The sequence below is a fragment of the Telmatherina bonti genome (assembly GCF_933228915.1).
Source record: "Telmatherina bonti genome assembly, chromosome: 2".
NCBI lineage: Eukaryota > Metazoa > Chordata > Actinopteri > Atheriniformes > Telmatherinidae > Telmatherina > Telmatherina bonti.
In genome coordinates, this window is record NC_136620.1 from 33837141 (window position 1) to 33864592 (window position 27452).

Below are 27452 nucleotides of genomic sequence, written 5' to 3' on the forward strand. Positions count from 1 at the left end.
GTGTTTATGATCAACCGAGGCGCCACTTAGGTAATTATTTCTGCACATTTTGCTACAAATGTACAAACTTCTACATTTGGCATGTAGATATAAATGGAAAAAAACAAGCAAACGTTAGGTGCTTAGTCATGGTAAACGTGTGGAGCGCAATTAATCAGGAAAGGTCATGTAGAGCTTGGAAACATTCAGATAGAGGGTGACTGATTACATTTTTTCATATTATACCCAGGTATCATCTCCTTTCTGTTTATACATAAACACTAAAAATAAATACATAAAACAGAAAAAACAAACCCATATTAATTTTTTTATTAATCTTCTCTTGGATTAATTATAGTGCTGCAGTGACCTCAAACTAAAGACAACATTACAAAGAAATAGAAAACTGTATATGTACTTCCAGCTAAAACACTCAGAGTCAGTCCTCGGCCACAGTCTAGAAGACTCAAACCAACGACCTTCTTGCTCTGAGGCCACAGTGCTAACCACTATGCCACCATGCTGCCTCAGCTAAAACAGAAAGAAAAAAACATACAAACAAATAACGAAGTAATATGATCTACTTTGGTTATAAGACGATATGTCAGGCAGCATGAAACAGGTATTTAGTAACTTGATATACTTATTCTTTAAAGAGTAGAGTTTAATTCAGATTTCAGATCTGTGTCTGTTCCAGATGTGAAAAATGACAAAACTGCCCTAAAATTCAGCAGAGAAACTCATGTATCATGGAGATGGTTCAACCCATTACAATCTAAAGCAGGGGTGTCCAGATCTGATCCTCGAGGGCCACAATCCTGCAGGTTTTCCATGTATCCCTCCTCAAACCCACCTGACTTAAATAAAAGAGTCACTGTGCTGAAGTTAATAGGCTTTTTCATACATTTAATTTGAGTCCGGTGTGTTGAAGCAAAAATAGAATGAAAACCTGCAGGACCCGCCGCCCTCGAGGACCGACTTTTTCCTTTGCATTACATTTAATACAGACTATTCATATGTAACTTTATTAAGTGCACTTTAACATCTGTTGTGTATATAGCCTTTATCTTTAGTTATTTAATTTTTAATTTCTTTTTCTTGTGACATTGTAGCTGCTATAAGAGATGCTGCCAAACAGAATTTGGTTGTACAATGACAACATATTAGAAAAGTTAAAACTATCCACTGAGACATTTCATGTCTTGACTCTAAAGATCTAAAAATATTTTGTTTTATATATTAATTTATATATTGAGAAGTAAATTACTAGCTTCATTGACTTTGTTAATCCTCTCTAAATACGGCAAACTGTACCTGCATTGGGAGCCTGCTGAAGTTAACAATAAAAAGCACATAATGTCCTTTCAGCCTCAATATAATAACATGTCAGAGTGCAGCAGCGACAGAGCCGCTCACAGATGTCTATATAAAACAGAAACATTTCTCATTTTCAGTGACTAACATGTTGGTACCAGACGTCCTGTGGGAGGGACAATTAGATATGCATTTTACTCAGCTTTCCTTTAAGTATGTACACATGTTATACACTATTGGAAAGCTACAATTCTTGAGATCTGAATGACGTATACCAACCTAGGTTACAATCATAACTGTAGATTCAGTAAACTGAAATCATGAAGCAATACTCCACTCCGGCAGCAGATAATATTGCAACAAAATCACTCCTGTTACATCAGCAAGGGTACATAAAAAACTATTCTAGGCCAAAACTGAAGGACATTAAAGGGTTAATCTGTGTGACAAATGTGTCTGTTACAACTTATTTAGATTATAATGTCCTACAACATGCTCTTCCTGTTGGTTTATCTCATAAAGTTAAAGTTGAAAGAAGGAGAAGTAGATGTACAGGCTCTGTATGCAAAGCAAAGCTGAATGAAGGAGGAAAAAGAGTGAAAAGGAAGATTTGGCTACAAAAAGAAGCTTTGCCTGTTATGAGGAAATACTGAATGTTAAACAAAGCTGGTCGCTTGACTTTCTAGTTTTGAAGTTTGCACCAAAAAGCTGTGTGATGAGAGCAAAACCAGATCAGAAAACATCATCCATGGCAAATCAAAAGGGGACTAGTTCTTTCTAAATGCATATATTTTAGTCAGTTCCTTACCTTCATGTAATTTTATAAGTTTGCTCACTGGTTTGTTACTTTCACCAGTTTAATGCAGTAACTGAATCATTAGCCAAAGTATATAAAAGTCATATATTAGTCCTGCTTGTGAACATATACATTTTTTTTTGTCATTGTTAAATAAAAATGTTTCTAATCTTGTAGCAGAAGCTAAAAATAGAATAATTTTTTTCTTTTCTTCTTACATTGCAGAGACATTAAAATTTTACATAAAAACATTTCTCCAGCTTCATTTTGTTTCTGTATCTTGGTATAAAATGCATCAAAATACTTAAAAGCTTTTGATGGTGGAAAACAAGGATCTCTAAAACCCGTCCACACCCACCAGGAAAACACTGAAACACACTGGTCATTGTTTTTTTGAGTGACAAGAGTTTTGTGTGTGTGTTTGTGTGTGTGTATGTGTGTGTGTGTGAGAGAGAGAGAGAGCTGTGTTATTAGAATTCATGTCACAGTTTGGTCCTTTGCTGGGCAAAGGAAGAGAAGGAAAGATGGAGAATGAAGGTGGAAGAGAAAAAGAAAACCAGGGGAGAAAATTGAAAGAGGAGGCTTGAAAGTCGAGAGGGAGGAAGATGTGAGGTAAGGGAGAACAGAGAGCAGAAGACTGAAGAGAAGGAAAGCAGAGAAGAGGTAAAGAAGGTATTGATTCAGATCTCGGTCTGGTGAATCACATCACTGACTAATTCGGTGACCGAAAGCGGCGACAAGAGAAGAGATGTTCACCTTACTGTTATGTATCTGATCACACTGAAGAACCCCCCCCCCCCCCCCCCCCGACATCTGCACAGGAAAGCAGTATGTTTAAATTATTTCCTAAAACTTCTGTGAGCTCAGTTATGCTCTTTTGTCTGCACGGCCACATTTCCCAGAATGAAACTACAAAGAGACCAAGGTAAAACGATAACGATGTGGACTGGTCTGAAGGTCTGAATGAAGCAGGCAGACCAGCATCCAAGAATTTCTCTTAGGTTATTAAAAAAAAAAAAAAAAAAAGGTCTTTATCATAAAATACGGCATTTTCAGGCACCTCTCTCAGTGATACTACTGTGCATGTCGAAACTTACTGTTTGGTTCATCACCTCACTCTTCGTAAAAATGCAACAGAGTCTAAAAATAGACCGGAAACATAGGATGGCATTGCCATGGTAATGTCAGCCATTTGGTGGTGGACTTTTTTCAGTTTTCGAAGGTAGATGTAATGTGATGTATCTGACTGAGGATCTCAGATCAACATGCGTGTAAATATCCACTGAGAAGCGTCTGCTGCTACTCAAAGCTGTCGGCTCTTAATAATACACAACTTTACACTTTGATATGAATCAGAAAGCTCCAGTTATATAAAGTTATCACACCTTCAGTTGTCATAACTGGGAAAATAATGTCAGATTTGTTTATTTCTGCAGCAGCGTTTGCCAGTTCAGCATGGAGTTTGTAGATTCTGACTGCTTTTGAAGGCAGCATGAAGCAGCCATTTGAGGAGCAGCAGTTTTTGGCATAATTGTTTTTGTTTTTAATTTAATAACGCCCGTGGTAAGTCTGGGTTGCATAGTAAAATTTTTGCAACCTGCTTCACTAGACCATCTAATAAGTGTTAATCCACAAGTTAAACTAGTCCCAAATTTTTCTAGAATATGTTTGCGAAGGAGCACTCTTCCTAATTCTTGTTTTGGAAGATAATAGGTCTTTTTTAATTATACATTAACATAAATAAATAGTTCTTTTATGGTTTATGTAAACAATAGAGAAAAGACGTTTGATTTTGTATGAGAGATATGTGTAGGTAGGAGGACAAAAAGCTTCATTTTGTGTCTTTTTATGGGAAAAACTGATCGACAAACATCGGATAACAGTAATATCCTTGCAAATAGCAAACTTACTTTTTATTCTGGACTGATACAATAAGAAGAGCAGGCTTATTTTCAGGCTTTTCACACCATTGAACTGAATTTATTTTTATATCTATTAATCTTGTTTAAGATCCAATGGTCTGCAAGCAGCTAAATGCCTGCAACTTGAGGGTATTGCTTCTTTTTTCTCATATTGATACATTATAAAACAAAATAACTATTGTCTCTTTGGTACTGGCACTCATTCCTCACAAATTCACAACATAACATTTTCTTCCTGGTTCTCAAACAAGCCAACCACGGACAAATGTCCCTATTTAAATGAATCATTAGGTATAAAGGAAAATGTTAAGTATTATTTCAACCTAAGCCACAATGTGTCTTCTGCCTGATTATAAATCAATTGAAAAGCACAAAAATCTTTGACTTTGCAGGGACATTTGGCAAAAGTGAGAAAAACTGGGTGTCTATTAATAACTTAAACCCAAAATGAATGTCAAATAATGCTATCTGTATATGTAGGGACTTTTTGTGAGTCAATCGAAAACCTGAACAACCCATAACTTTCTCACATTTCTGATATGTCCAGGGTTCATATGATTCATGTGTCATGCACATGAGGTGCAAACTTCAGTTTCACATTCATGCCAGAACATTGTTGGCTATGTTTAGAAAACCATCATTCAGTTTCTAAAACCGTGTCTGTTTGTATGAACTTGTAAAATAGTCTTTCAGTCACGTCTTGAACTTGTGCTGATAAGAATATTTCATTTCCACCTCATAAAAATGTCACGGCTGACAATATCTGAGAAGATGCTTGTTTTCTAAGTCGATCTTTCCTCTTTTTTTTTCTTTTAGTTGGTAAATTTCTTTCCTGAATGAACAATCATTATGGTCTCTTCCAGATTCCTTTGTGGACATGAAGAGTAGAGTTTTAACAATGAACTGCATTCCTCTTTGGCCATCTGTCAAAGCCACTGATAATTTCCCTAAAACAAATGAAAAAAGGCGTTTCATATGTCTGGTGAATTCAATATGGATTCCTCTCCTTTCGGCTTTGTCCCTTTCTCAAGAGGGTCGCCACAGCAAAACACCTGCTCCCACCTACCAAGCCCATACAGAAGCCATATTTGCATGTTTTCGTTGGAACCTGTTTTACACTGGTTACCCTTCCTGATGCAAACCCCTACATTTATCTGGGCTCGGGACCGACCCTCAGAGAGCACTGGCTTGTGCCCCCCTCAGGGCTGCAGATTCCAAACTTGAACAACTCTCCTGAACCCTGTGGTGAACTGTGGGACCGGCACACATCAAACAGCCGAGTATTTCTGTGATCTTTTCCTCAAGGTGGAAAAGCAGTGAGGTTAAAAACAGACAAGTCCAGAAACAGCAGGAAATGAAGAGACAACAAACGCTCAAGACAAATTTGACTCACATGAACACAAAGTAAAGCTTTCAGGAGAACAAACAGGTTACAGACTCACCGTCTTCCCTGCATTCCTCCGGTGGCTTTGCTTTCTTTGCTAGCCGAGGATCGAGCCATGACGTAGTTTTTGTGTTGTGACTAGAGAAGAAGGAGGAGAAAAGTAGATGAATGAGGAAAGGTGCAAGCAGAGGTCAGACAGAGACTGACAGGGAGGATAAAAGACTGAGACAGTGCAAAATAACACTAATGGCCTATATGTGTGTGTGTCTGGATGTGGACAGGGGCCAACAGCAACAAGAGGGATTTCTGAAGTAAACTAAATGGCCATTAATCCACTAATTAGCCCTTAGCCACTCATTAGTAAAGGTGAGAGGAAGGGGCAAAAGTTTGGGTTTGTGTGAGTGTGTATCCTGCCTGATTAGCAGTTCCAAGTTGCATCAATTGTTCAACATAAAGGCCAGACTATAAAATCTCATTAAGTCTTATTTAAACCATTATTTTTTTGTGTTAGGATTGTTCTTAAATATTTATATCACTCAAATTAGGTATAGAATGATAACTAAAAGAAAAAAAATTCAAGTTTACATGCAGAGTTAAGTTGAGCTCATCCAGCTGTACACATAACATATAGCTTCAGGTGATGTTTTAGGACTCAGTCCTTTTTCCCAGGATAAAAAGCAAATTTGGAATCTATTTTTGTCCAAACTGTGTCTGACTCCCCCACAACAGGAGGTAATATGTTACTTCAGCTGACTGATCATATCGCAGACCAAAACAACTAACAAGCTGCAGGAGTGAATTAGACCATTTTACAGTCACATACTTTCATCAGTATTGTAGGCCTAAATATTTATTTATTTAACTGCATGTAATTTGTTTAAATTTACTCAAACAAATTACATGCACATGTTCAGTAATGGCTATTTGTCTTTAATGGTCCCTTCTGTAACTTCTAGGTCAAATCCCAGCATGGGAAGGCATGCAGAGAGCACATTTACAAGACACTCCTCGCCCTGAAAATAAATAAATAAGTAAATAAATATAATACACAACTGAAGCTCTCAGAGCCAAACTAATAATGCAGGTGGATGTGTGCATAATTTACATGTTTGATAATTTCCCGAAGAGTCAGAATATCTAGAACATATTCTCATACGGTCCGCAGCACTGTGTTATTGGACACACTTAAGCCAATAACTGAAGTCCTCACTGTGCACGTGAACAGCGACAAGGACATGTAGCTATAACTGTAGATCAGCTCAGGTGTGCACGTAACTGCCTTTAGTATCTGGGTATGATCATCCAACTGAGATATTCAGTTTCCAGTGACTTCAGTTGGACTACCATGTTAAAAATCTGTTTTTATTCAGATTAATATAAATATCTCAACATCAAATCATGTAATGCACCGACTGTTCTTTGAGAGATATTTATATACAGAAAGAAATAGTCCATACTCTATGAAGTAAACTTCTCCCTTCTCAGTGTAAGCCATCTCCCAGTTGTCAGGCAGAGGACCCAGCTCTTCCTCATCCACGTCAGGGACTTTTGTGGGTGATTTGGAGGGAGATTTTGGGGTCTCCTCCCCTTCAATCGGAGGCTCGGCAGATGCTGGGGCATGGCTGGATCCTTCAACAGCAACCTCCCCAGAGGCATCTGTGCTTTTGTCCTCATGTTCACTGGACTCTGTGAACCACACAAACACACAGTTAGTTATTCTCACATGCACTATGTGCACACTGAATGCACACTACACATACATGATGAGTCAGAGTCAAGCCACTGCACAGTTATGAAGCCCCAGGAGACAGAACGAGTGAGTGTGGAGGGGGGATGGAGTCTAAGGACAATCAGCATGAGCAGAAAACAACACAGGGATGTCAGAAAATGAGAAACAGGGAAAGACAGAGACTATGGGGGTCAGAAACACAAGTAGATGTTATTAAAGGGAGGAGAAAAGCTGGTGGCATCAAACACAGTGGATGGGGAGCCCTTGATTCAGGGCAGCTGCATCAAATTTAGATATCCCCATATGTGTACTTTTAAAAGTACAACTCAAACAGATGTAAAAAAAAATGTAAAATTCTTTCTCAGTCATTCTTGGGATTTGTGTATTAATCCTGAGCTCAGTCTCAGAGTGACTCTTTTCCAGTTCATGTATTTTTTATTTTATTTTTTTTTGGTCAACTGCAGGTGAAAACAGCAAATATGTGGCAGCTAGAATAAAGCTGAAACAATATGACAGTTTAAAATCAGGCTACAATGACAGATGGAGGAAACAGAAAGAAATGGAGAGGGCATCCGAGCTTGGACCACAGGGACAAGGAAAAATCAAGAGGTCAGAAAGAAAAGGGTGGAGGAGGAGAGGAAGAGAGAAAAAAAGAGTGTTGGGGTATTAATAGCAACAAGGACAAAGGCCAGTGGCAGAAAGACAGCAGGAGAGACAAAGAAATAAGAGGACAAAAAGACAGGAGCTTATGAGACTGTAGCCAGTGACTAATAGTGGAGACATTGAGGTGCCCTTGTGCTTCCTGTTATGTAAGGTTTCTGTGAACCTGTGCAGTTTATGCTCATCTGTAATAACTGCTCAGGGTACAGTTTGCTGAATGAGTTCCAGACTTAAAACTAGATAAAACTAGATGTTAGGACGGAAGAGACTTAAGGGACAGTAAGAATGATAGGTAACAACTGCAATAATATCTGGGGTTTTTTTCTCCAAGGCTTGACTCAATCATACCAGTGGAACAGCAATAAAACCAGTCCAAGACTTCAACCTGGGTTTTCTCCTCGATTAAACATGATGCTATAAAACGTCTTCATGATCACAGCTCTTGTAAAACAGAGCAGACTTGCAGCTGTAAGATGAAAACTGAGGCATAAAAACATCAAAATAGGAAATTTATGGGTTTTTTTTTTTTTGTTCTTATTCTACAGTACCTGGTGTTATAGCCACCCCGTTGCCATTGACAACTGGGCTCTCCTCTTCCTCCTCCTCAGGCGGCTCCAGACTGGCGCGCTGCTCCATGTTACTAACTGACTGGTTCCTCTTTCTCTTGCCCTGGGCGCTGGGCCGGGCTCCGGGAAGCAGGGCTTCACTCACATTCAGAGGAGGGGCTGCCGGGGACGGCTCCGCTGGAGGTTTTGGCGTGCCGTAGAAGTTGTCTGAGGGGAGAGAAGCAAAACAACCTTTGCATTAGAGGCCACATGTATGAACGGAGATAGATCTCAGCTGATGTAATGCAGAGTCTGCCTGACTGCTGGATGCTGGCCTGTTCCCCAATGTTGTCCTTACCTGTGTCATGCACAGCTGCAGGTCTGTCAGCAGCTGTGGTTTGGCAAAGATGACTGTACAGCGTGTAGCAGAGACTAAGTTACTATTTATTTCTAAGAAAATAAGATGAGTAACAAGCGTGCACCTGCTGCCTGGTGTTTCATGCAAAAGACTGGCAATCCAGCTGATTCAAACCTGGTCTAATGAAGCTGACAATGCTCTGAGATGGTGCTTCGAAGCCACAGACACAGAGGAATTGCTTCTGTTAACAACATGGGAATGACATGAATGTCATATGTGACAGATTAAATCAAATTCAGTGTGTGGACAGCATCATCCCATCAAGAAGAGTGAGATACTTTCCCAATAACAAATTCTGGAGCTGAAAGGCTGCTAACACATAAAAGAGATTATTAAGGGAGACAGGGAACTATTTAAGACTACACAAAGAGTACTGCAAACAAAGGTTAAAGGATGAAATAAAGGACTACAGGTCAACATTAGAAAGTCAGCTCCAGTTCAGCAACATGAGGGATGTGTGGTCAGGGATGAGAAATATCACTGGCTTCAAGTTAAAGTGGGATCAGACTGATGGAGGTCTGGACAGAGCTAATGAGCTGAACATGTTCTTCAAATGGTTCAGTTCACCGCCTGCCTCAAGCCCAACAGACCACACAACCTCCACGAACCCTCCACTCTGTCATCCTGCAGCTCAGTCATGGGCCTTGACACAGCTGCATCTTCATCCACATCTACTGAGACCTCCTCTACCTCCGCATCGAGCCTGTCTGTCTCCTGCAGTCAGGTGAAGAAGCAACTGGAGAAACTGAACCGTAAAAGGCTGCAGGTCCAGATGGTGTCTGCCCTGGGATTCTGAAAACCTGCTCTAAACAACTATGTTGGATTCTTTAGCACCTTTTCAACACCGGTCCGAATCAGAAAAGAGTTGCTGTGCCGTAGAAAACATCTTGCCTTGTTCTAGTACCTAAAAAAATATCAACATTGCAACCATGTGACTATGGATCAATTTCCACTTCATCTCACATCATAAAAAGTTCTTGACAGACTGTTATTGGCTCAACTCAGTCAGCAAGTTATGGGCTTGGTGATGACAAAGCCATCATCTACCTGCTTCAGAAAGACCACTCTCATCTGGACAAATCAGGCAGCCTTTAATACAATCCAGCTACTCTGTTATGTGAGAAGCTCCATAAATTCTAGGTTCCTTCCTCCACAAACACCTGGATTTATAACTATCAAACAAGATCATTACAGGTTTTCAGACAGAAAGGTTGTGTGTCTGAGATGGTGGTCAGCAGCACTGGAGCGCCACAGGGGACTGTACTCTGACCACTCCTCTTCACACTGCAGTTGCACGGTGCACCAGCGATGGACAAGAAGCTGATTACAGATGATTTGGTCAGAGACATGTTGTGGAAACAATCACCTCTTCTAGAACACAAAAAAACACAAAAAAACTCATTTAAGATGATTGTTGACTTCAGGGCCTGCACAGTGTTTGTCTCTGTGCGGCCCTGCGATGGACTGGCGACCAGTCCAGGGTGTACCCAGAGACTGCGGGGTTAGGCTACAACTTCCCCATGACCGTTCATAGGATCAAGCGGTTAGGATAATGAATGAATGAATGTTGACTTCAGAAGTAATGGGTTTAAAAAAAGCACTGTCTACATCATGGGAGAAGAGGTGAGGATGACAGATACAAGTAGTGGAGTTCAGCTCAGTAACAGACTGGACTGGAAAAGCAACACAGAGGCATTTATAAGAAGTGACAGAGCTGGCTCTCGTCTTAACCCTTTAACTTTCACACTAACAAAAAGAGCAGAGAAAAAAATGTTTTTCTGTGCTTTTCCATTTGTTTTGGACAAGAATAAACAGAATAATTGTTTTTTAGCAAATGGGTGAGACGTTAAAAGGAGGAAATTAATAAAAATGTAAAAACAGGGAAATGATTGAAACCTGAAACAGTAATGTAAGAACTAACACTTGGTTTGGGTTTTACACATCTGAATATGGTAGAGATGGCTCAGGCAGGTTTATTTACACAATTTTTCAAAGAAATGAATCAATTTGAGTGCAAATTTACCTCTACCAAATGGTAGACCAGGACCCTAAAAGGGTAAAGGAAGCACAGATCCTTTAGTTTCTGCACCAAGATGTTGCATATTTTCTGTAAGTCTGTTGTGAAAAGTGCATTTTGCAGCCATCTGTTGGGGTGGCATCAGAGCCGGAGACTGAGAGAGACTGAACAAACTGATCAAGAAAGCTGGTTGTGTGCTGGGATAACTTTGGAGCGGATTTTCCAGAGAAAAATGCTGCTGAAAATAGAGAAAGATTTCTCAAATCATCAACACAGTGAAGAAGCAGCTGAGTGTGTTCAGTGCGAGGTTTTGTCAACTCCAGTGGAAAACAGAAAGGTATGGGGGCAGCAGCCATGACCCTCCAGAAAAAGCTATCTTATTCCAATAATTATTGTCTTTAATACAAACAAACAAGCAAACAAAAACTTACTACAACACTTTGATCGTTATCTGGGATAAATAAAGTAATTCTGTGATGGGCAGACGACCTGTCCAGGGTGTACCCCGCCTTTTGGCCAATGATTGCTAGGATAGGCTCCAGCTCCCCTGTGACCCTTAAATGGACTAAGCGGTTAAGAAAATGAATGAATGAATGAATGAATGAATGAATAGTAAGTAATTTTAATTATATTTCAAATCCTGGCACTAGTGCTTGACTAAGAATATAATTCAATGCAGCATAGATGCATAAAAATCAAACTAGACAAACTACAATTAAAATGAATTTAATAAACAAATGATAAACTAAACAAACAACAATTAAAATGGATTTAATAAACAAATGATAAACTAAACAAACCACAATTAAAATGAATTTAATAAACAAATGATAAACTAAACAACTGATAATATTAAAAGGGAATACAGAAATCCACCGCCTAATGTGAAAGTCAATGTACTTTCATCTCATCTTATTCTTGCGATTTTTATTTCTGCCTGTTCCATGGTAGACTTTTTACTTAAAAGCCTCAGCAACCCAATCCCGAAAAGGAGGCACTCGAGGCATCTCTCAGTCAATTTACACTTCAGTCATTATTTACTCAACACCTTATTGTCTTCTGTATTATAATCTTTTAGACAGGATACAAACTGCAAGCTTGTGACAGTCACACAATACTAGTGAGTCGTCCAGAACTGTCTTTTGTTGTGCATTCAAATTTCCCCTTCACACATTTCCAGCAGATTACACAATCTTACACTGTGCTGTGTATTTCCAGGTTCCAGACTTTCTAGTCTGCCTCGGCTCAGCTTTTTGCTGCTGTTTGCTCATTGCTACTCTGTGTGACCCCAATGAGAAAGTTTTTTAACAGACTCAAGCTGAATGGCAGCAGCAACACTGTTTTACCCTAAGACTGGAGGGGTTTAAGATTTTCTTTTAATATGAGTACATATGCTAAAACAAGCTGATTAAATACTCCCTTTTTCCAGTAGTTCTGTGTCTAGCCTCAGTGCTCTTCAGGCTAGTTTATTCAGAATATGTCTAGTAACTACCACCACCTCTCATAGAAAAGCTTTAAGTAGAAAGCATAAAGGAATAACATTAGACTCTACTGTATATGCCGTATGTCAGCCTGTCCAGGGTATAATTGCTGGGATAGGCTCTAGGTTTCCTGCGACGCCATTGGGACTAAGCAATTTAGAAAATGAATGAATGTATAAGCCGTGTGGGTCGTAAATGTGTAAATATTAGTACATTATTGAGTAATGTTCGTGTCTAACTTGTGCATGTCTAACCAAAGAGATCATTTATTAACAACTAAAGAGTATGGCTCTAATAATGTTCTTGTACAAATAACTAATACAGCTGAGCTAATGCAGCTGAATTAGAACAGTTACAGAGAAATAGTGATAGACACAGACTAAAAAAGCAACACTTCCACAGCAGTCAGGACAAAAGCAAATGATAAAATATGAATTACCAAAGAAAAAGGTGTCAAAGGATAGGCGTAGAAAAGCAAAAAACAGTTTAATCTCAAACACATAGCAGATGACTTTACCTGGCCCCTGCTGGATGATATGCACGCAGATAGTTGTGCAAAAATGATCTAACAAATACACTTAAATCTTAAGTCACAGTTTAAGTTTGAGTGTCTTGATGATCATTTTAATACAACAGACAAATGCAGAGACGCAAAAATCTGCTCAGAAGGAGGCTAATTTCCAGTGTCTCATAGCACTTCAAAATACTGAGCACAACAAAAACAGGATCATTAAAAGACAGTCATTAAGAAGGGGAAAATGCACACAAAGTAGCTCATTTTGGCACTGTGACCTTAGTTCAGAATTTTAAATGGTGAACTTTGAACATGAACTAATTCAGTTTTAATTTGTGAAAAGAGAAATTTGAAGTGTTTTCTTTAAGTGGGAACTTGCACAACACGGTCTGGAGGAAACACACATATTTTAAGAAATACAATTTTCTTAATTAGACTTGTAATCTTTGACTGAACCATTGGCAACAATCGGGATTGAAGTGACGGCATGTAAATCTGTCTTGAACAAAGAGGAAAATGAAGGTTTGCTTTTTGCAGCTGTTTTCATGGTATCCATCTGTTTAGATTGGTGCTAGGTTGATGACCCGTTTTAGCTCTGCACTCATTGCTATTTTTCTTTCTTTCTTGGCACAATGCATTTCATTGCTCAGTCCACCTGTGTGATGTTTTCCTCAGCTTTTTGTTTGTTTGTTTATTCAATAAGTCGGCATGACATCAGACGCAGTTCCTCTCACAACATTTAAGAATTCAATGCTTTTTGTCACAGAGGCACCAGACATTCACACTCTAGCAATTCACCCTCTTTTTAGCCAGTAAAGTCACACATTTTGACATTCACTGATGCTCAGATAAACAAAAAAATGTCCTATTTAGGACATGAAGTGCAAAATAATTTCCAATGATATTAAATGCAAGATTTAGGTACCAATTATATTATTTTTATGCCTAAATACAAGGTGTGGAAAAAAAATGGATTCACATAAAAATTGGGATTTTTTTTGTTTAACAATTTTTAAAATCAGTTTTTTTTCCTCAAAAAACAAATTTTTTCTCCCAATTTTAAATGTTTATATGTCTAGATGCCAGATGAAGAAAAAGTTCCCAATTTTCTCCATTAGAGGAAAAATAGTTTCTCTTTAACTGTCTAGTAACATGACATTATCTGTTTTGGAAAACACTTAAACAAAAGACGGAGAATGGTGGAAAACCTGCAGAAATGTGCAGAGATAAATCCTCCATTATATTTTAAGTCAAGTGTGAAAACATTTTAGATTTTTTGCTTTGAAGGGAAAAGCAGAGCTGGATTGACAGCGATTTATAAACTCTATAATGTTGCATACTGCGTTAACACGACTAACGTTACTGCCCACCTGGCAAGACGCCATCCTGAGGTAAATGCAGAGCCAATAGCAAGCCAACAGACACTCAAACCAGCACTTTTACATGCACTTCCAGCTTTTGAAACAAGAGTATAATTTCAAACAGCTGGTTCAGATTTGCTGCTGAGCAAATCTTAAAAATGGACACATAGTTGATATTTTTATTTGGGAAATTTTGCTTGTGATGTAGTCTGTAAACTTGGTCAGCATGCAACTTTTTCGCATGGTCTGCTGTTTAAAAAGCAAACTAAAAATCGGCAGTACTAAGGAATCGCAATTTAAATCGAATCGGTACCAAAAAAAAACAAAACATTAAAAATTCAATCAAGAAAAAAGCATATCGTCCCAGCCCTACTAAATACTGGCAAAATATTAGGTTTTAAATGTCACGTTTCCCTTTTTACTATCCAAGTACAGTACTGTTTCATATGGCAAAGTACCTTCAAATTAAGTAGTACTTTTGGATTGCTCCTGTATTAAATGAATCAACTTTCTAACTTGCTGATTCTCAAAAACCAAACCAGCAGTCTGCTCCTCTGAGTAAATCTATAACTGTTGCTACAGAGAGAAATACTGAAGTATGTGTGGAACATGTGTACTACAGTGTGATACAGGTTTGTCTGCAAACATTTCTTTGTGAAAAATACCAACTTTACTGTTTTACATTTACATATAATATTAGCAAATACTGTAAGTAAGCTGTAGTCTTTCTTTCTATAAAACCTCCTTTAATACTTTCCATCAAGACCAGGGAGCAGGCTTAACATCAGGATGTCGAGAGACTAATCCACGCTTTCATTTGCACAACATTAGCTTACCGAAGGGCCCTTAACCCTCAACTTTAGCAAAGATTGCTGCTGCCAAGTCAAGACCAAGAGAAGTCAACACATCGCAAATGTTTTTCCAGTAGCTCACAGCTCACAGAAGATAGTAGTTTATTTGTGAATCTCACTTTAGAAAGACAGAACATATCTGGTATGTTAGTCCCTCATTTTTAAGTCTTTTTGCAGAGATTAAACATAAAGGACTAATTTTTATTTATTGGAGTCAATTGATCTGGAACAAACTTCCTGGAGGACATTTTAATCTGACTTTTGCTATCCAAGCTAAAAATGTTTGTATTCTGCAACTGAATCTTAAATACTTTAAGCTGTACACTGACCAACGTGTCTTGCTCATATGTTTTGATTTAAATGGTTATAAAATCTTCTTTCCCTCCTATTTAATCAGTTTTCTAACATACTTCTTCCTTTTTTTCCCCTAAGTTGTATAAATAAACACCTTATGGCTGGAAATATCTTATTTTGTGAAGAGTAGAGGAGAAATGATACTAAGAAAAACTACATTTTCATTTCCTACTATAGACAGTGCCACTAGTCTTTTGATGGAACTTGCTGTGTAGATTAGCGTAGTGGCTGGAAACAGGTGTAAATTCTTGATAAAACAGCTACAAATCTACAGAACAATCTGATCTGTACAAACACAAGCTCAGCTGCTGAATTGCTGCCGTGTTAATGCTCTGTTCGGAGGCACAAGATTACACCAAAATGCAAACATAGCATTGAGTGTCTCCCATTAGTCACTTTAATGGGAATGCTGGTGGGAAAAAAAGCTAACGGAGAATGGTTGGAGATAAGTATTGTATAGTTAAAAAGGGATGAATGTCTATGCATCTTTCAGGAAATGGATAAAAACATGAACATCCTCAATGAATCAGGAGAATACTGCTCTCTTTTCGAAGCTTTTGAGTGAGAGACAAAGATGTTTTATTTCATAATCCTATTTTATAAGCCTTCAAAGAAGAAAATGGGGGATGGTGGGTCATAAAGAGGAAACATGAGCCTTTTTCACTAATGAGCCTCAGACAAGAGAATCCGGTCTTTATTTAAAAATCAGTACAAGGGCAGCGGATGCAAGAGGCAGGGCATGATGGCCACAGCTTCCTCGCTCTTAATTCTCAGAGCAGTTTCATGTTTCATTATGTTTCATTTTTCTTACATAAGCTGAATCAAAGAAATGCTGTCTTCATTGTGTGGTGAGAATTTCAAACTTTGCATCCTTATATACAGGGTGTTCATCAAGTCCCTTTGCAATTTAACACATTCATTAAAAAAGCAAATGAATAAATAATTCTATGGAAATCATTAGGAGGAGCAGATATTTAAGTGTGTTTGGTCACCATTTTATTCACCTCCATAAATTTCTTTTGCCTTGCACAAACTGAGGGACATGATGGTTGCCATCCATAATTATTCCTGTAGTTTTGTTTACTCTAATTATCTTATTTTGTTTTAATGAACTATAATACACATTGTGGATTTTCTGGAGGAGCAGCCATTTTTTAAGCCTCCATTACAAAGAAGCTCTTTGAGAACCACTGAGTACATGTTATTACATGTAATACTTTTAGAAAATTATAGAGACTTTATGCACACCCTGTACTTCCCTGCCTGCCATAAATGTCTCAAAAAGTTCTTGACTGTGTTAAAAGTGTGAAATTTGTGTCAGGAAAAAATGCAGTAATGAACAAAGGAAGGCAAACAGCAGAGCAAAGAAGATGGAAGAAGGCTACAATAATGGATAAAAGCATAATGAGCATTGAGTCAACAGACACAGCATGACATGGATGGATACTAGCAGTGGCTCAACTGCAGTCACCACTTTCTGAGAAGGTTATTTACCGCCTGCTCACGAGACCAGACTATCACATCCTGTCAAAAATCAAAATAAGCCCATCCTGGCCTGGGTAAACAAGTCTAAAGTATGAAACTAAACAAAGCAGCAAGCACCTGCAGATGAAAACTTAAAACGATCCTGAAGAGACGCTTTAGAAAACAAAAACATGCTGGGATAAGTTTAGACCCAAGTTCTTCCTATGCTACACACCGGTTTCAAAGCAAAACCCTCCCATGATTTTGACTGCTTCTAAGCCTGAAGGCATCTTGACTTTTATACAGTCATATTCACTTTGAGCTGTGCCTCATCTCGCATTGTTTGATACATAAGCTTTTATGTGCACATAAATCTGTAAGTTTTGCACACTGTAACAAGAATGGTCTCATGCAATGCAGTTACCTTAAAAGCTTCCTGCTCTCCCTCAGAGCTCTGCCCTCACCCTCAAAAAAAGTCCCCGCTTCTTCAGAAGTAAGCTGCTGAACACAATTAATCGGTAACTGTCCAGAGGGGATGCAGAGTAAAAAATGAGTGCACCCGCAAGGAAGCGCTAATACCATCGGCATATGTAGTTTTCTGTTAGCAGGAGGATTTCTGACAGCGTTGTTTCACAACAGTCTTAGAGCAAACAGCCACAAATCCAAAAGCAGAAGGTTTGTGAGAACACAGAAGCCTGAGTGCAAGAAGAACGGCTCAAACAGGAAAACAAAGCATTTGTACAAGAATTAATACAGTTCACTAAGCAGTCCATGTTTGCAAACTGGGACTTTTACAATGTGACAGCCAAGGCTTGAGGGAGAACAGTGTAATATCTGGTGATTAATTATTAGTAGTATCCTAATTAACTTTTTCATGTGATGCAGGCCTGTATGTCCACTCAAACACTTCTATAACCTCTTACCCAGGTGACCGAACACGCAGAAAGAGAAGCGGTAGGAGCTGAAACCGGAGACAGACACTATCAGAATCTCAAAATATAATCGCTCCCATTTTGTTGCGTGTGTTTACATCCAGAGCTGGAACAGTTTGTCAGTCACTTTTACCAAAAACAGAAAAACAGCACAAAGCTGAAAAACACTGACAGAAATCACAGGTGAAAAGCATCCACAAGGAAAAGGCGACAGCCCATGTTACAGTCACGATCAAGAGTCAAGAGAGCTGCTTCCCACCATTTGTGCTGTTGTTGTTTGAGAGACAGAAGAAGCAGCATTTATTTCAATACTTCCTATCTGTCCTTCTTTCTCATTACATCTCTATATTTAATGTGAATCACAAAATGAGTTCCAGCACCTCCGGTGCAGCCACCCAGAAAGACACAGCTTCCCCCCAGTGGGCACAAACTAAGCTCTGTGTTGAGGGAAACGTACTCCGTGGACGCACGACGACACACAACTGTGATGTGAATACTTAAAAGGGAACACACACATAAACATACATGTGCCTGTAGCCCTTTTGCATTCACATTTCCACACAGTTTGTGTGAACGTGGTCTGTCGCACATGCTTTTAAAATTTCTTCAGGGCTAAATGAACCAGCAAATCTCCCATCTGTAGATGTATCCCTGACAGTGCAGCAAAGCAGAGATGAACAGACTTGACGTGACATGGAACTGGCATTTGTTCAGCTGACACACACTGAAATAGTCATCAACCACAACAGGAAGCTATAACGCTCATTACATATCAGCGCAGAAGATTCTGTTTGTTTACTTGAGCTGTGTAGAAGAGCATTACCTGGCACACCTAATTAATCAAGTTAAGATATTCACACTGTAGTGCAGGAAGGCGGAAAACATTTAAAAATAGCAAAATGGCTCGACTGAAACACACAGCACATTCCCAGTTTTGCGCCCCGAGCACCTGCACTTGTCTCACAGATGCTCCCACAGCTCACCTTCATAGGTTCCACTCTCTAGTAGGGCTCCACTTTGCTCCAGTTCCATAAAACGCTCCACGCTCACAAAATTGTAGTCCACCCCTGGCACCTCCCCCTCCTTAGGCTGCCTGGTGGTACCTGAAGAGAGAGGAAGAGAAAAAGTGAGACGGAGAGGTCATTAGAGCCAAATAGGACACTTGAGAAGAAAAGGCAGGAAGGTAGGGAAAGAGCCAAAAAAAGAAAAAAAAAAAAGGAAAAAAAAGAGGGTTGGACAGGAAAAGATGGCAGATTTGAGGCTACAAAGTGTGTAAGGGGAAGTGGGAGGGGAAGGGAAGTGGAACAGAAGAGGCTGACTGAGGAGTCATCACTTGTGATAGCCAAATCCATTCACACACTTTCTGAGTGAGTGACAGTAAGAGACGGCAAGAAAGAAGCAGGCAGAGCAGGCTCAAGCAACGAAGCACCATCATTCAGTCTCTACAAGCCAATCCGACGCTGCTTTAGTAATGACTGAATCAATATGGCAATTTTACCAAGAATAAGTCAAACTCCCATACACAGCACACAATACCGTGCCGATTGGATTATTGTCGAAACAGCGGGAATGCAGAGGCACCGCATTACTGTGCAGCAATTAGAGCCTTCCTGCATCAATGCTCTGGAGATCTTCATCAGTGCAGCAGCATCGAGGCTCGGCTGCGTAATGGCAGCGATGGGAGTTTGGAGTTTAATGAGGTGCTGTGTTTGTGTCCCTGCCAAGTGGACTTTCAGCTCAGGCTCAGTGAAGTCTGCTGGTGCTGATCTCTGCTGTCTATCGATCATGCCAGAAAACAGTCGCTAGTCTGGCAAAGAGTTGGAGACCGCTGTCTGAGCTGTTTGCCAGGATTTGGGTGCAAATGCTAAAACCTAAGGAGGATTGATCGGACCATGCAGTTGCCATAGAGTCCAAGATTTTGGTTTAATCAACCTCTGTGAAGAAGTTGGGATAGTTGTTTTGAAAAATGCGGGGAAAACCAGAAAGAAAAAAAATGTCTTCATGCATTGAAGAATGAATGAAGGACATAAAACTCTGACTGGTATCATAACAGAAGTATAAACAGAGACATTAGAGCAGCAGGTAACGGGTGTGCTGTGGACTCACATATGTTGCACTCACACATATGCACACAAATTCTCCCCTGAGTGCGATATCTTAATCATTAGATCTCTATTGATCATCTGTCACCACTTTACTCCTGTAGAGCATATACTAAACATCCACTACTGTTTTCCCTTCTCTGCTGGGAGAAAAGATGGCAGCTTGTCAACACCTAATGAGAAAGGAAGGGACGCCCAGATCATCAGACATCAGCAACGTGACTACTGTGTAACTGCCTAACATTACCAAGCTGTGTACAGATTAAATCTGATTGTTTGTACTTATCTCTGTCTGTGCGAAGCTATATGTGTGCATATAACTGTGTGTCTTTGGGCCCGCTGTGCCAGTGGTAGTTATTACACATCATAAATAAAACAATTTTTAAAGGTTTTTTGCACATCTACATGAATTTGTCCAATCTTTTACATGGTTTTATGTGTTTTGACTGATAGACATCCAACTGATTTAATATGTCCTTCACTGCTATGACATTTACAGAGATCCCCACACTGACAAAAAAAACCATATTTTCTGACACAACTTAACTGTAAAACTCAACAAATACTCTGGTGTAATACCAGTTGTGATGCTTTGAAATATCAGACGTGACCGCACTTAAACATTTCCAACTCTTTTTTTTCTTGAACTATTTTGATGCCGTGATGTAATATGCCATGATGCATATGGCACGTTATTGGTGCTTGGGGACTTTAAGAAGGAGAGTTCAAGTTTCAATTGGAACAACCATCCTGAACCCTATAAATAGTGGTAAAAACATTGTTGCAGTCCAAAAGATTAGCAATGAGTACTCAAAAGCTGCAGGATTGAGCAAGAGACGGACCAGGTGGTTGAGGACACAGAAGTCAGGAACTGGGAGCAGAGACAGTAAAGTGTCAGCTGCTGGATAGTGTGACTGGGAAGTTGCTGAAACCTCAGGTTAAAGTCTTCAGGGACACTCTGTTACTGTACCACCAGTCTGGCCTCTAACCTGGAGCAGTTTCATGCATACCATGCTGCTATGGAAGCCTGAGGACAACAACAACATCAGCTTGGGAAGAATCTGTCTTAATGCATGCATTCTATGGCTTTCTCTGTGTTATAATTATTTATTGAAATTTATGGCAATTCTTTAGCTTTGCTTAAATGTTAATATGTAAGACAACATTACAATAAAATCTTCCCCTTCATCATCAATAGATCTATGAATGCTCTATCAATACAAACATTCTACATTATAACATTGCTCCATGATTATGTGGCGCAATATCTATGTATTTTATCAGATAATGCTGGTTGTATCAGATCATTCTGACCACTTTAATAAATGTCAACAAACTGTTTTAATATCATCTGAAAGAAAGGTCTGAGCAAAGATGTTACAGATATTTACAGTGGAATCAAACCTATGAATTGTACCAGAGCTTAAAGTAAAAAAAACCAAAAACTTAAAGCATCATCCACTGAATGTGTAGCACAGCTTTGAACACTGCAGTAGCTTAGCCAGTCAGGCGGGGCTAGTCGCCTTCCACTGGGTACATTTATTGATCCGTAAGATCAGAATGAAATTATTCTGCTGCCCACACCAGAGTAGGCAGAGACTACTGGAATACTGATGACCTGCTGATGGCCTTCTCCCACAGCTTCCTTTACTGGACACACCAGCTGAGCAGAAGGAGGGAGAGAGCGTCTTGTTGAATCTGAGCTGGGAATATTGATCGATCATCTGGCCTCCAGATAAGCAGATAGGCCGACAGTTCCTCATTTCTCCTTTCCTTTCTCTTTGCAGTATTCTGCTCTGACTGGATTAGCACATTAACTGTTTTTATGCTTCACCGCCTGCTCTTCCTCATCCCCTTCCTCACACTTAATACCTGTGAAGTCTACCTTTTGATGAAAAAAAAACAAAAAAAACCCACATTGCACCAGAAAAATCCATATTGTGTTCCTGCTGCCACCTTTCTATGTCTTCATCAGTTGTTCAGCTTATATATTTACTCTGTTATTCCTAAAATAACCAAGTAAAGGCCAAAAATAATTCAATAAAATCAATCACTGATTATTTGAAATGTCTTCAGGTCGGTTCAGGAGAATTTCTCTTTACATTTTTTGGTGCAGTCACACAACACAGTGCAGCAATTAATCAGCTGATCAAAGCAAGAAAGATTGCAAAGGTGCTGAAATTTTAAAAATGGTTGCAGACTGTACAGATAGGAGGCAGAGATGCACTCCTGGAGACAAAAGTACTTCTGTTGTTAACTATTGATTGGCTGTCACGCTAATAAAGAACACAGCCGGCTCCGAGCCAAAAATTGTCTTTGCATTGCAATCAGCTCGTGTAGCAAAACCTCTCAGAGGTGACACTGCAAGTAGGAGTATGAGCGCCACAGAGATTTATGGCTTAAATGTCTTAAATCTATAATAGCAATGAAAAGCGTCAGAGCTGCCACTTTAGGGGGTTGAAGACATTCTCTGCCTCCAACCATGACAACCGTCTACTGTAAGGCATTTTTGTATCAGAGAGAGTGGATGTGTGTGAGAAGACGAAAGAGATTACTTAAAAACACAACAAGGAAAGTCCATTTAGAGAAAAAGCTAAAATAGCCGATATACCGAAATAACTCATCTGGGTGTGTGACGATAAGAGGACAAAGACCTTCGCTGAATAATAGACAGGCAGAAGAAAGGCAAGCAGAGAAAGACAAAAAAAGAGGGAGCAACTGAGATGGAGAAAGGTAAAAAGGCCGATTGGTTAACCCTGTGGTGCATTCACAGTCGTCTGCAAGTGTGTTTTAGAAAAAACAAATGTATTTATTTGCATGTTTGCATAATTAGACAGGAAGTCACCAAGAGGGAGAAAGCAAAGCAGTGGATATTCAGAGCTAAAAATAGACCAAGGATGGACTGATTATCATAATAAAGAGTGGGGGAGGTGGTCCAATAATACAGTCACAGCGTGAGCAAGTGTGGGAACAAAGAGGTGGGTGGGTGGATGGGGTAGTGGTTTCTTTTTATTTTAATAGTTAATTCTTTAATCTATACATGCAGAGCTTCAGACATAATTATGTCCTCTAGAGTTCTGAGAGTCATAAATACAAAAAAAAGTTTCTGTAATACGTTTGTAGTAAGAACACATAAAACAGCTGTACGATAATTGGACTGCGCAACACACCCAGATGAATAAAACTGGTCCCACTTGAGCTTCTAGCTCAATGTCTCACAGCATCCCATCTATCACAGCCATCAGGCCGTCCTGGGAGTCGGGTGGATCTGTAACAATGACAATGGTAATGGCGACTCGAACAATAACTAAAAATACTTTCTAAGAGGTGAACAGGTGTGACACTTTTTCCACAATAATCCCCAGGCGAACTCAAAAAAAGGATTCGCACATGAAAGTACTGGTGTGATAGCACACCTGCCTTCTGCTACACAACCAGCAGCACAGAGCGCAGAAGTCTGCTTGGAGGTCTTTCCGGCTGAAACAGTGCATGCAGTTTATTGTTTCACCTCTTTAACCTTGCTGGATGTTTTGGTAAGCCTATCGTTAAAATAAGTATGCTGTGTAGCAGAGCAGAAACCATTCCCGTCTTCCTGGTAAGACCTCAAAAATCCTGGCACTTAATAAAACTTTATGCATGCAAATCAAATGAAAAATTTGCCATCTTGTCTGTCTGCCTGTCTATTTGTCTATTTATCTATCTATCTATCGCTTATTTTCTCACTGTTTCAAATTAGCCTGCTCCATTATCCTTTGTCTTGCTGCTCTCATTTCCAATTTACCTCGTCTGTCTTCCATCCATTTGCTCCTCTGTTGGTGTTCTCTTTCCCCATTACTCCCTCGCTCTGCTTTTTTAATCCACGCTCTCTTCCCCTCATTATCCTCCTCTCTTCTTTCCTCCTTCCTTCAAGCTCTGTCTTGCACTTTGCTCCTGCATCTCACTCACTCTCAGTGCTCACCCCCTGTTCCTTCGTCCATCTCTCCAGTTGGCAGATGTGAAGTGTGACAGCAGGTCTATAGGAGAGGTATGATCGAGCACACACACTGGCATCCTTATTTACACTACAAAGCCCCAGCAACAGATGCAGCGACACAACATGGCAACATTCTGACAGGAACGTCTGCCACCGCGACGACACGTCAGTGCCTGGCAACACAGACTTACCATGGTAACAAGCAGCAACATCTACATTTGTTGTACAAAAGTGAAATTTATGTCAGATACGACACTCCGTTTTGCATGCACAGCCGTTTTACACGCTACTGTCTCATAGGTCTTCAGCTTGAAGCACGTTTGCTCTCCAAAGCCGCAGGAATGTGCTAGTCACTACCTTGCACAGCAATCAATCAATTACTGTCACAGACTGGCCACTGAGAGCTCGCACCTGGTTACCTCAGAGTAATTCACCGGGTGTTCATGCAGACAGGTTTTACTCAGATGGGAGCTGCAGGCTGGGAGGACTAAGGGACTTGAATGTCACTTCCATGGAGTAAATCACTCTTGGGCTGGAGGACACTCACAGAGCCAGTCCAGTTACAGTCAGCGAAGAGATAGATGGGATTGTGGGACAGTTGTTACACTGGGATGTTTGCTCAATTAGAGACACATTAAACATTTAAAGCTAAAGGCAGACTGATGTAATCCACACTGACTTCCTGTGCAATCAAACTTCAAAGCTTTAAATGCAGACGGAGCTGACATGGGCGTGCACCGGAGCCAGCGTGTGATCATGTAGTTTACAGGATGCCAAAATCTAGTTCAACAAAGGGCAATACGGTATTTATTTTTATCAATAGTAGCTGGGTTTATTTATATTTGCATGCTAAAACTAACAGCGTGAAATTTGTAGAATAAATATTTGTCATGTCTACAAATCCATGAAAACTACATGACTCTTTAACTCACTCCATTGTACCTGTTCTCTGAGTTTAATCTATACAACGATGATCAGCGGTATATGTGGTGTTACAGGAGGTTCTTGACAATAAGCAGTTGCCAAGCAACCAAGTGAGACTCCAAGAAAGAGTCCCGAACATCCTGATCTGTCCTACCCCAGCAGGTCGATAAGAGTGTATTTGAAAAAGGGTAGCCAGTTTTGCCCTTCTTGTATCCTTCAAACAAATTCCCATCATGTCACTATTAAGTAACCATAATTAATAAAAGTTCCTCTGAACTTTTTATTTAAAAAAAACAAAAAACACAGGTATTAAAATACACCGCTGTCACACACTTTAACAATCACTTTAGTTCTTTTTGAGTTCTTGAAGTGTGTTTTGGGCTTGTATATTAGTGAAATGGCAATGATTACGATATAATTTTAGAACTAATCAACCACAAAATGTCAAATATAAATAATTTCTAGATATTAATAGACATTTCAAAGGTCTTAGCAATTTAGGGTGTCAACAGTTTTTTTTTTTTTTTTTAGCTTTTACTGCTCATTCCCAAACTTACAATATATACTAGCGTTACTTAAAGGGGTGCTATTATTGTATTTCGAGTTTTCTGAGCTTTCTACAGTGTTACAGTGTTGAATCCTCATCAGACATGTGAACGACACTGTTTTTTATCACCTAAACGCATGTTTGAGTTTGAGTTTGAGTTCCAGCACTCTCTCCGTTCGGTTTCCATGGCGACGAAAAACGCATCGTTTTAGAGAGTTTTTTCTACTTGGAAATCCTTGTGACGTCCCGGAGAATAAGGTTCGGTGATTGATTACCTTCTACTGGTTAACAAGGGCATGTACAAATACATCAGGCGGGTGGAAAACGTGGGATAAAGTTATTTCCAACGATGGCTGGTGAGTTTACCAAAGAGAGACATCCTGCTGCATTCGTTGCTGTGGGTTGCGGTTTTCCACTTCGTTTTCAGGGTCTGATTCAGGTTCCAACATGTAGGGATGTATGCTATGTGTTGACATTGTATTTAGTTTTTTTAATTGAGTTCATATTAGCCTAATCCTTCTGTTTATGAGATGTTACAATGACGGCGAAAGCAGGTGCGGTGCGCGCTCCCGATGTAGTGCAGTGGCGGGAGGCGGGGCTTAATGTGGAAGAGTCTCAATCCACTCGTTTTGCCCACAGGCTGATCTGACAGCCTACGGAGAGGGTCGGTCTGAAGTAAATAAAGCGATTTGTGACAATAACTCAATCAATCCCAGCCCTTCTGGGCTCAGAAATAAAAAATAAATTAGCCTGAAATGCACATAATAGTTCCACTTTATTTACTTTAATATGTCAGCAGCTAGAATCAATTTAGTTTATTCTTTCTTTTTTCCTGCTTCAATTGCTGCACATATTAATCAGTGGAATAAGAAAAACTAGGAAGCTGAACTAACAATTGAAATAGTTCCTAACAGACTTACAGGCATGTTGGAGTAAACCTGTTATAAAAACACAGTTCAGTGCACTGTAGACACTGGTGGTTGGTCCTAAAACCAAAAAGTGTATATTTCTTTACTCTAATTATTACTTCATAGTATATTTATTCACAAAAATATTTAATTTTGTGAAGCGTGTGAGTTACTTTCAAAAACTGTGTATTTTTGTTCTAAAGTAGCTGCAGAGACATCTGTGAAGCTTGATGCATGTGCGTCTAGCTAAGTTAGTGCCTTGGTGACATTGAGAAATTATCCCTGTACTGAGGTGTTTCCTGTGGTGATGGGAATCAGCCGCAATAGGCTGAAAAGCAGCTTTATTAGTCTGCAGAGCTGACTGACGCAGGGAGACAGTGGGGATCATGATGGTGCATACATGCAAAGCTGGCGTGTAGAGTTTGGTATTCTGTGTGTGTGTGTGTGTGTGTGTGTGTGTGTGTGTGTGTGTGTGTGTGTGTGTGTGTGTGTGGCTGTGAAAAGACATAAAGACTGACCAGAATAAACAATGCAGTTCTCTGAGGTGTTAGTACTACCTAACCAGAGCAGGACGAGCTGTTCATCGAATGCCTGGCTCATGAGCCGCCATACTCTGATCATAGCGGCGATACAGACAGACACATGGTTGGAGTGGCAAAACTACAGACAGAAGCAGAAATACAAAAGACTTCAGAGGAACCTCAGTTTTTGATTAACTTCTGAGTGAGAGGAACACACTGTGAAGAGGAAACAAGAGATAAGATGACACCTGTCCGGAGCTTAACTTGGAAAGCCATTTGCAACCATAGCCAATTCATTAATCATGTTCAATATTTGCTATTTTCCTTTCATGAAATGTAGATAATTCCCCTGCATTTTCTTTCATCTGTGGAACAACATTAATCCAGCGTGCCAATCAAACTGCAGGGAGCAGAGAACCACATCAAAGCATGTCAGCCAGCCCTTTAACAAGAGCAAGCCAGTAGGCAAATCACTCCTTTAAGGAGAGTCCCCGGGGGATGATGTATTTCTCTCCTTCACACACACTCACAGATACAAGCACACACAATTTTAACAGAGAATGGCATGTAACACTCCAGTGATTCATTTATCAGTTTATACAATTTAATCTCACCACACAAACAGAATAATCAATGCAACAGTGCTAAGAAGACATTTATACATGCAATGTGTTTTTGCATACATACAATCGTTACCCCAAACAACCACATGATCAGGTTATGTATCTTTATTACTTAACTGAAAATCACTATTAT

The 27452-nt window shown here is 39.6% G+C and overlaps 1 protein-coding gene across 2 annotated transcripts in view; it reads right to left on the bottom strand.

The window, feature by feature from the left end:
- Positions 1 to 27452, bottom strand: part of magi2b (membrane associated guanylate kinase, WW and PDZ domain containing 2b) — a 93456-nt gene that overhangs the window by 28042 nt on the left and 37962 nt on the right. For both annotated transcript variants that reach the window (XM_079247622.1, XM_079247621.1), the window contains exons 3-6: positions 18705 to 18824; positions 8333 to 8557; positions 6853 to 7081; positions 5454 to 5533 (exon numbers count right to left, since the gene is read on the bottom strand). In XM_079247622.1, coding sequence (XP_079103748.1) covers positions 5454 to 5533; positions 6853 to 7081; positions 8333 to 8557; positions 18705 to 18824 — 654 coding nt within the window. The remainder of the gene's footprint in view (positions 1 to 5453; positions 5534 to 6852; positions 7082 to 8332; positions 8558 to 18704; positions 18825 to 27452) is intronic.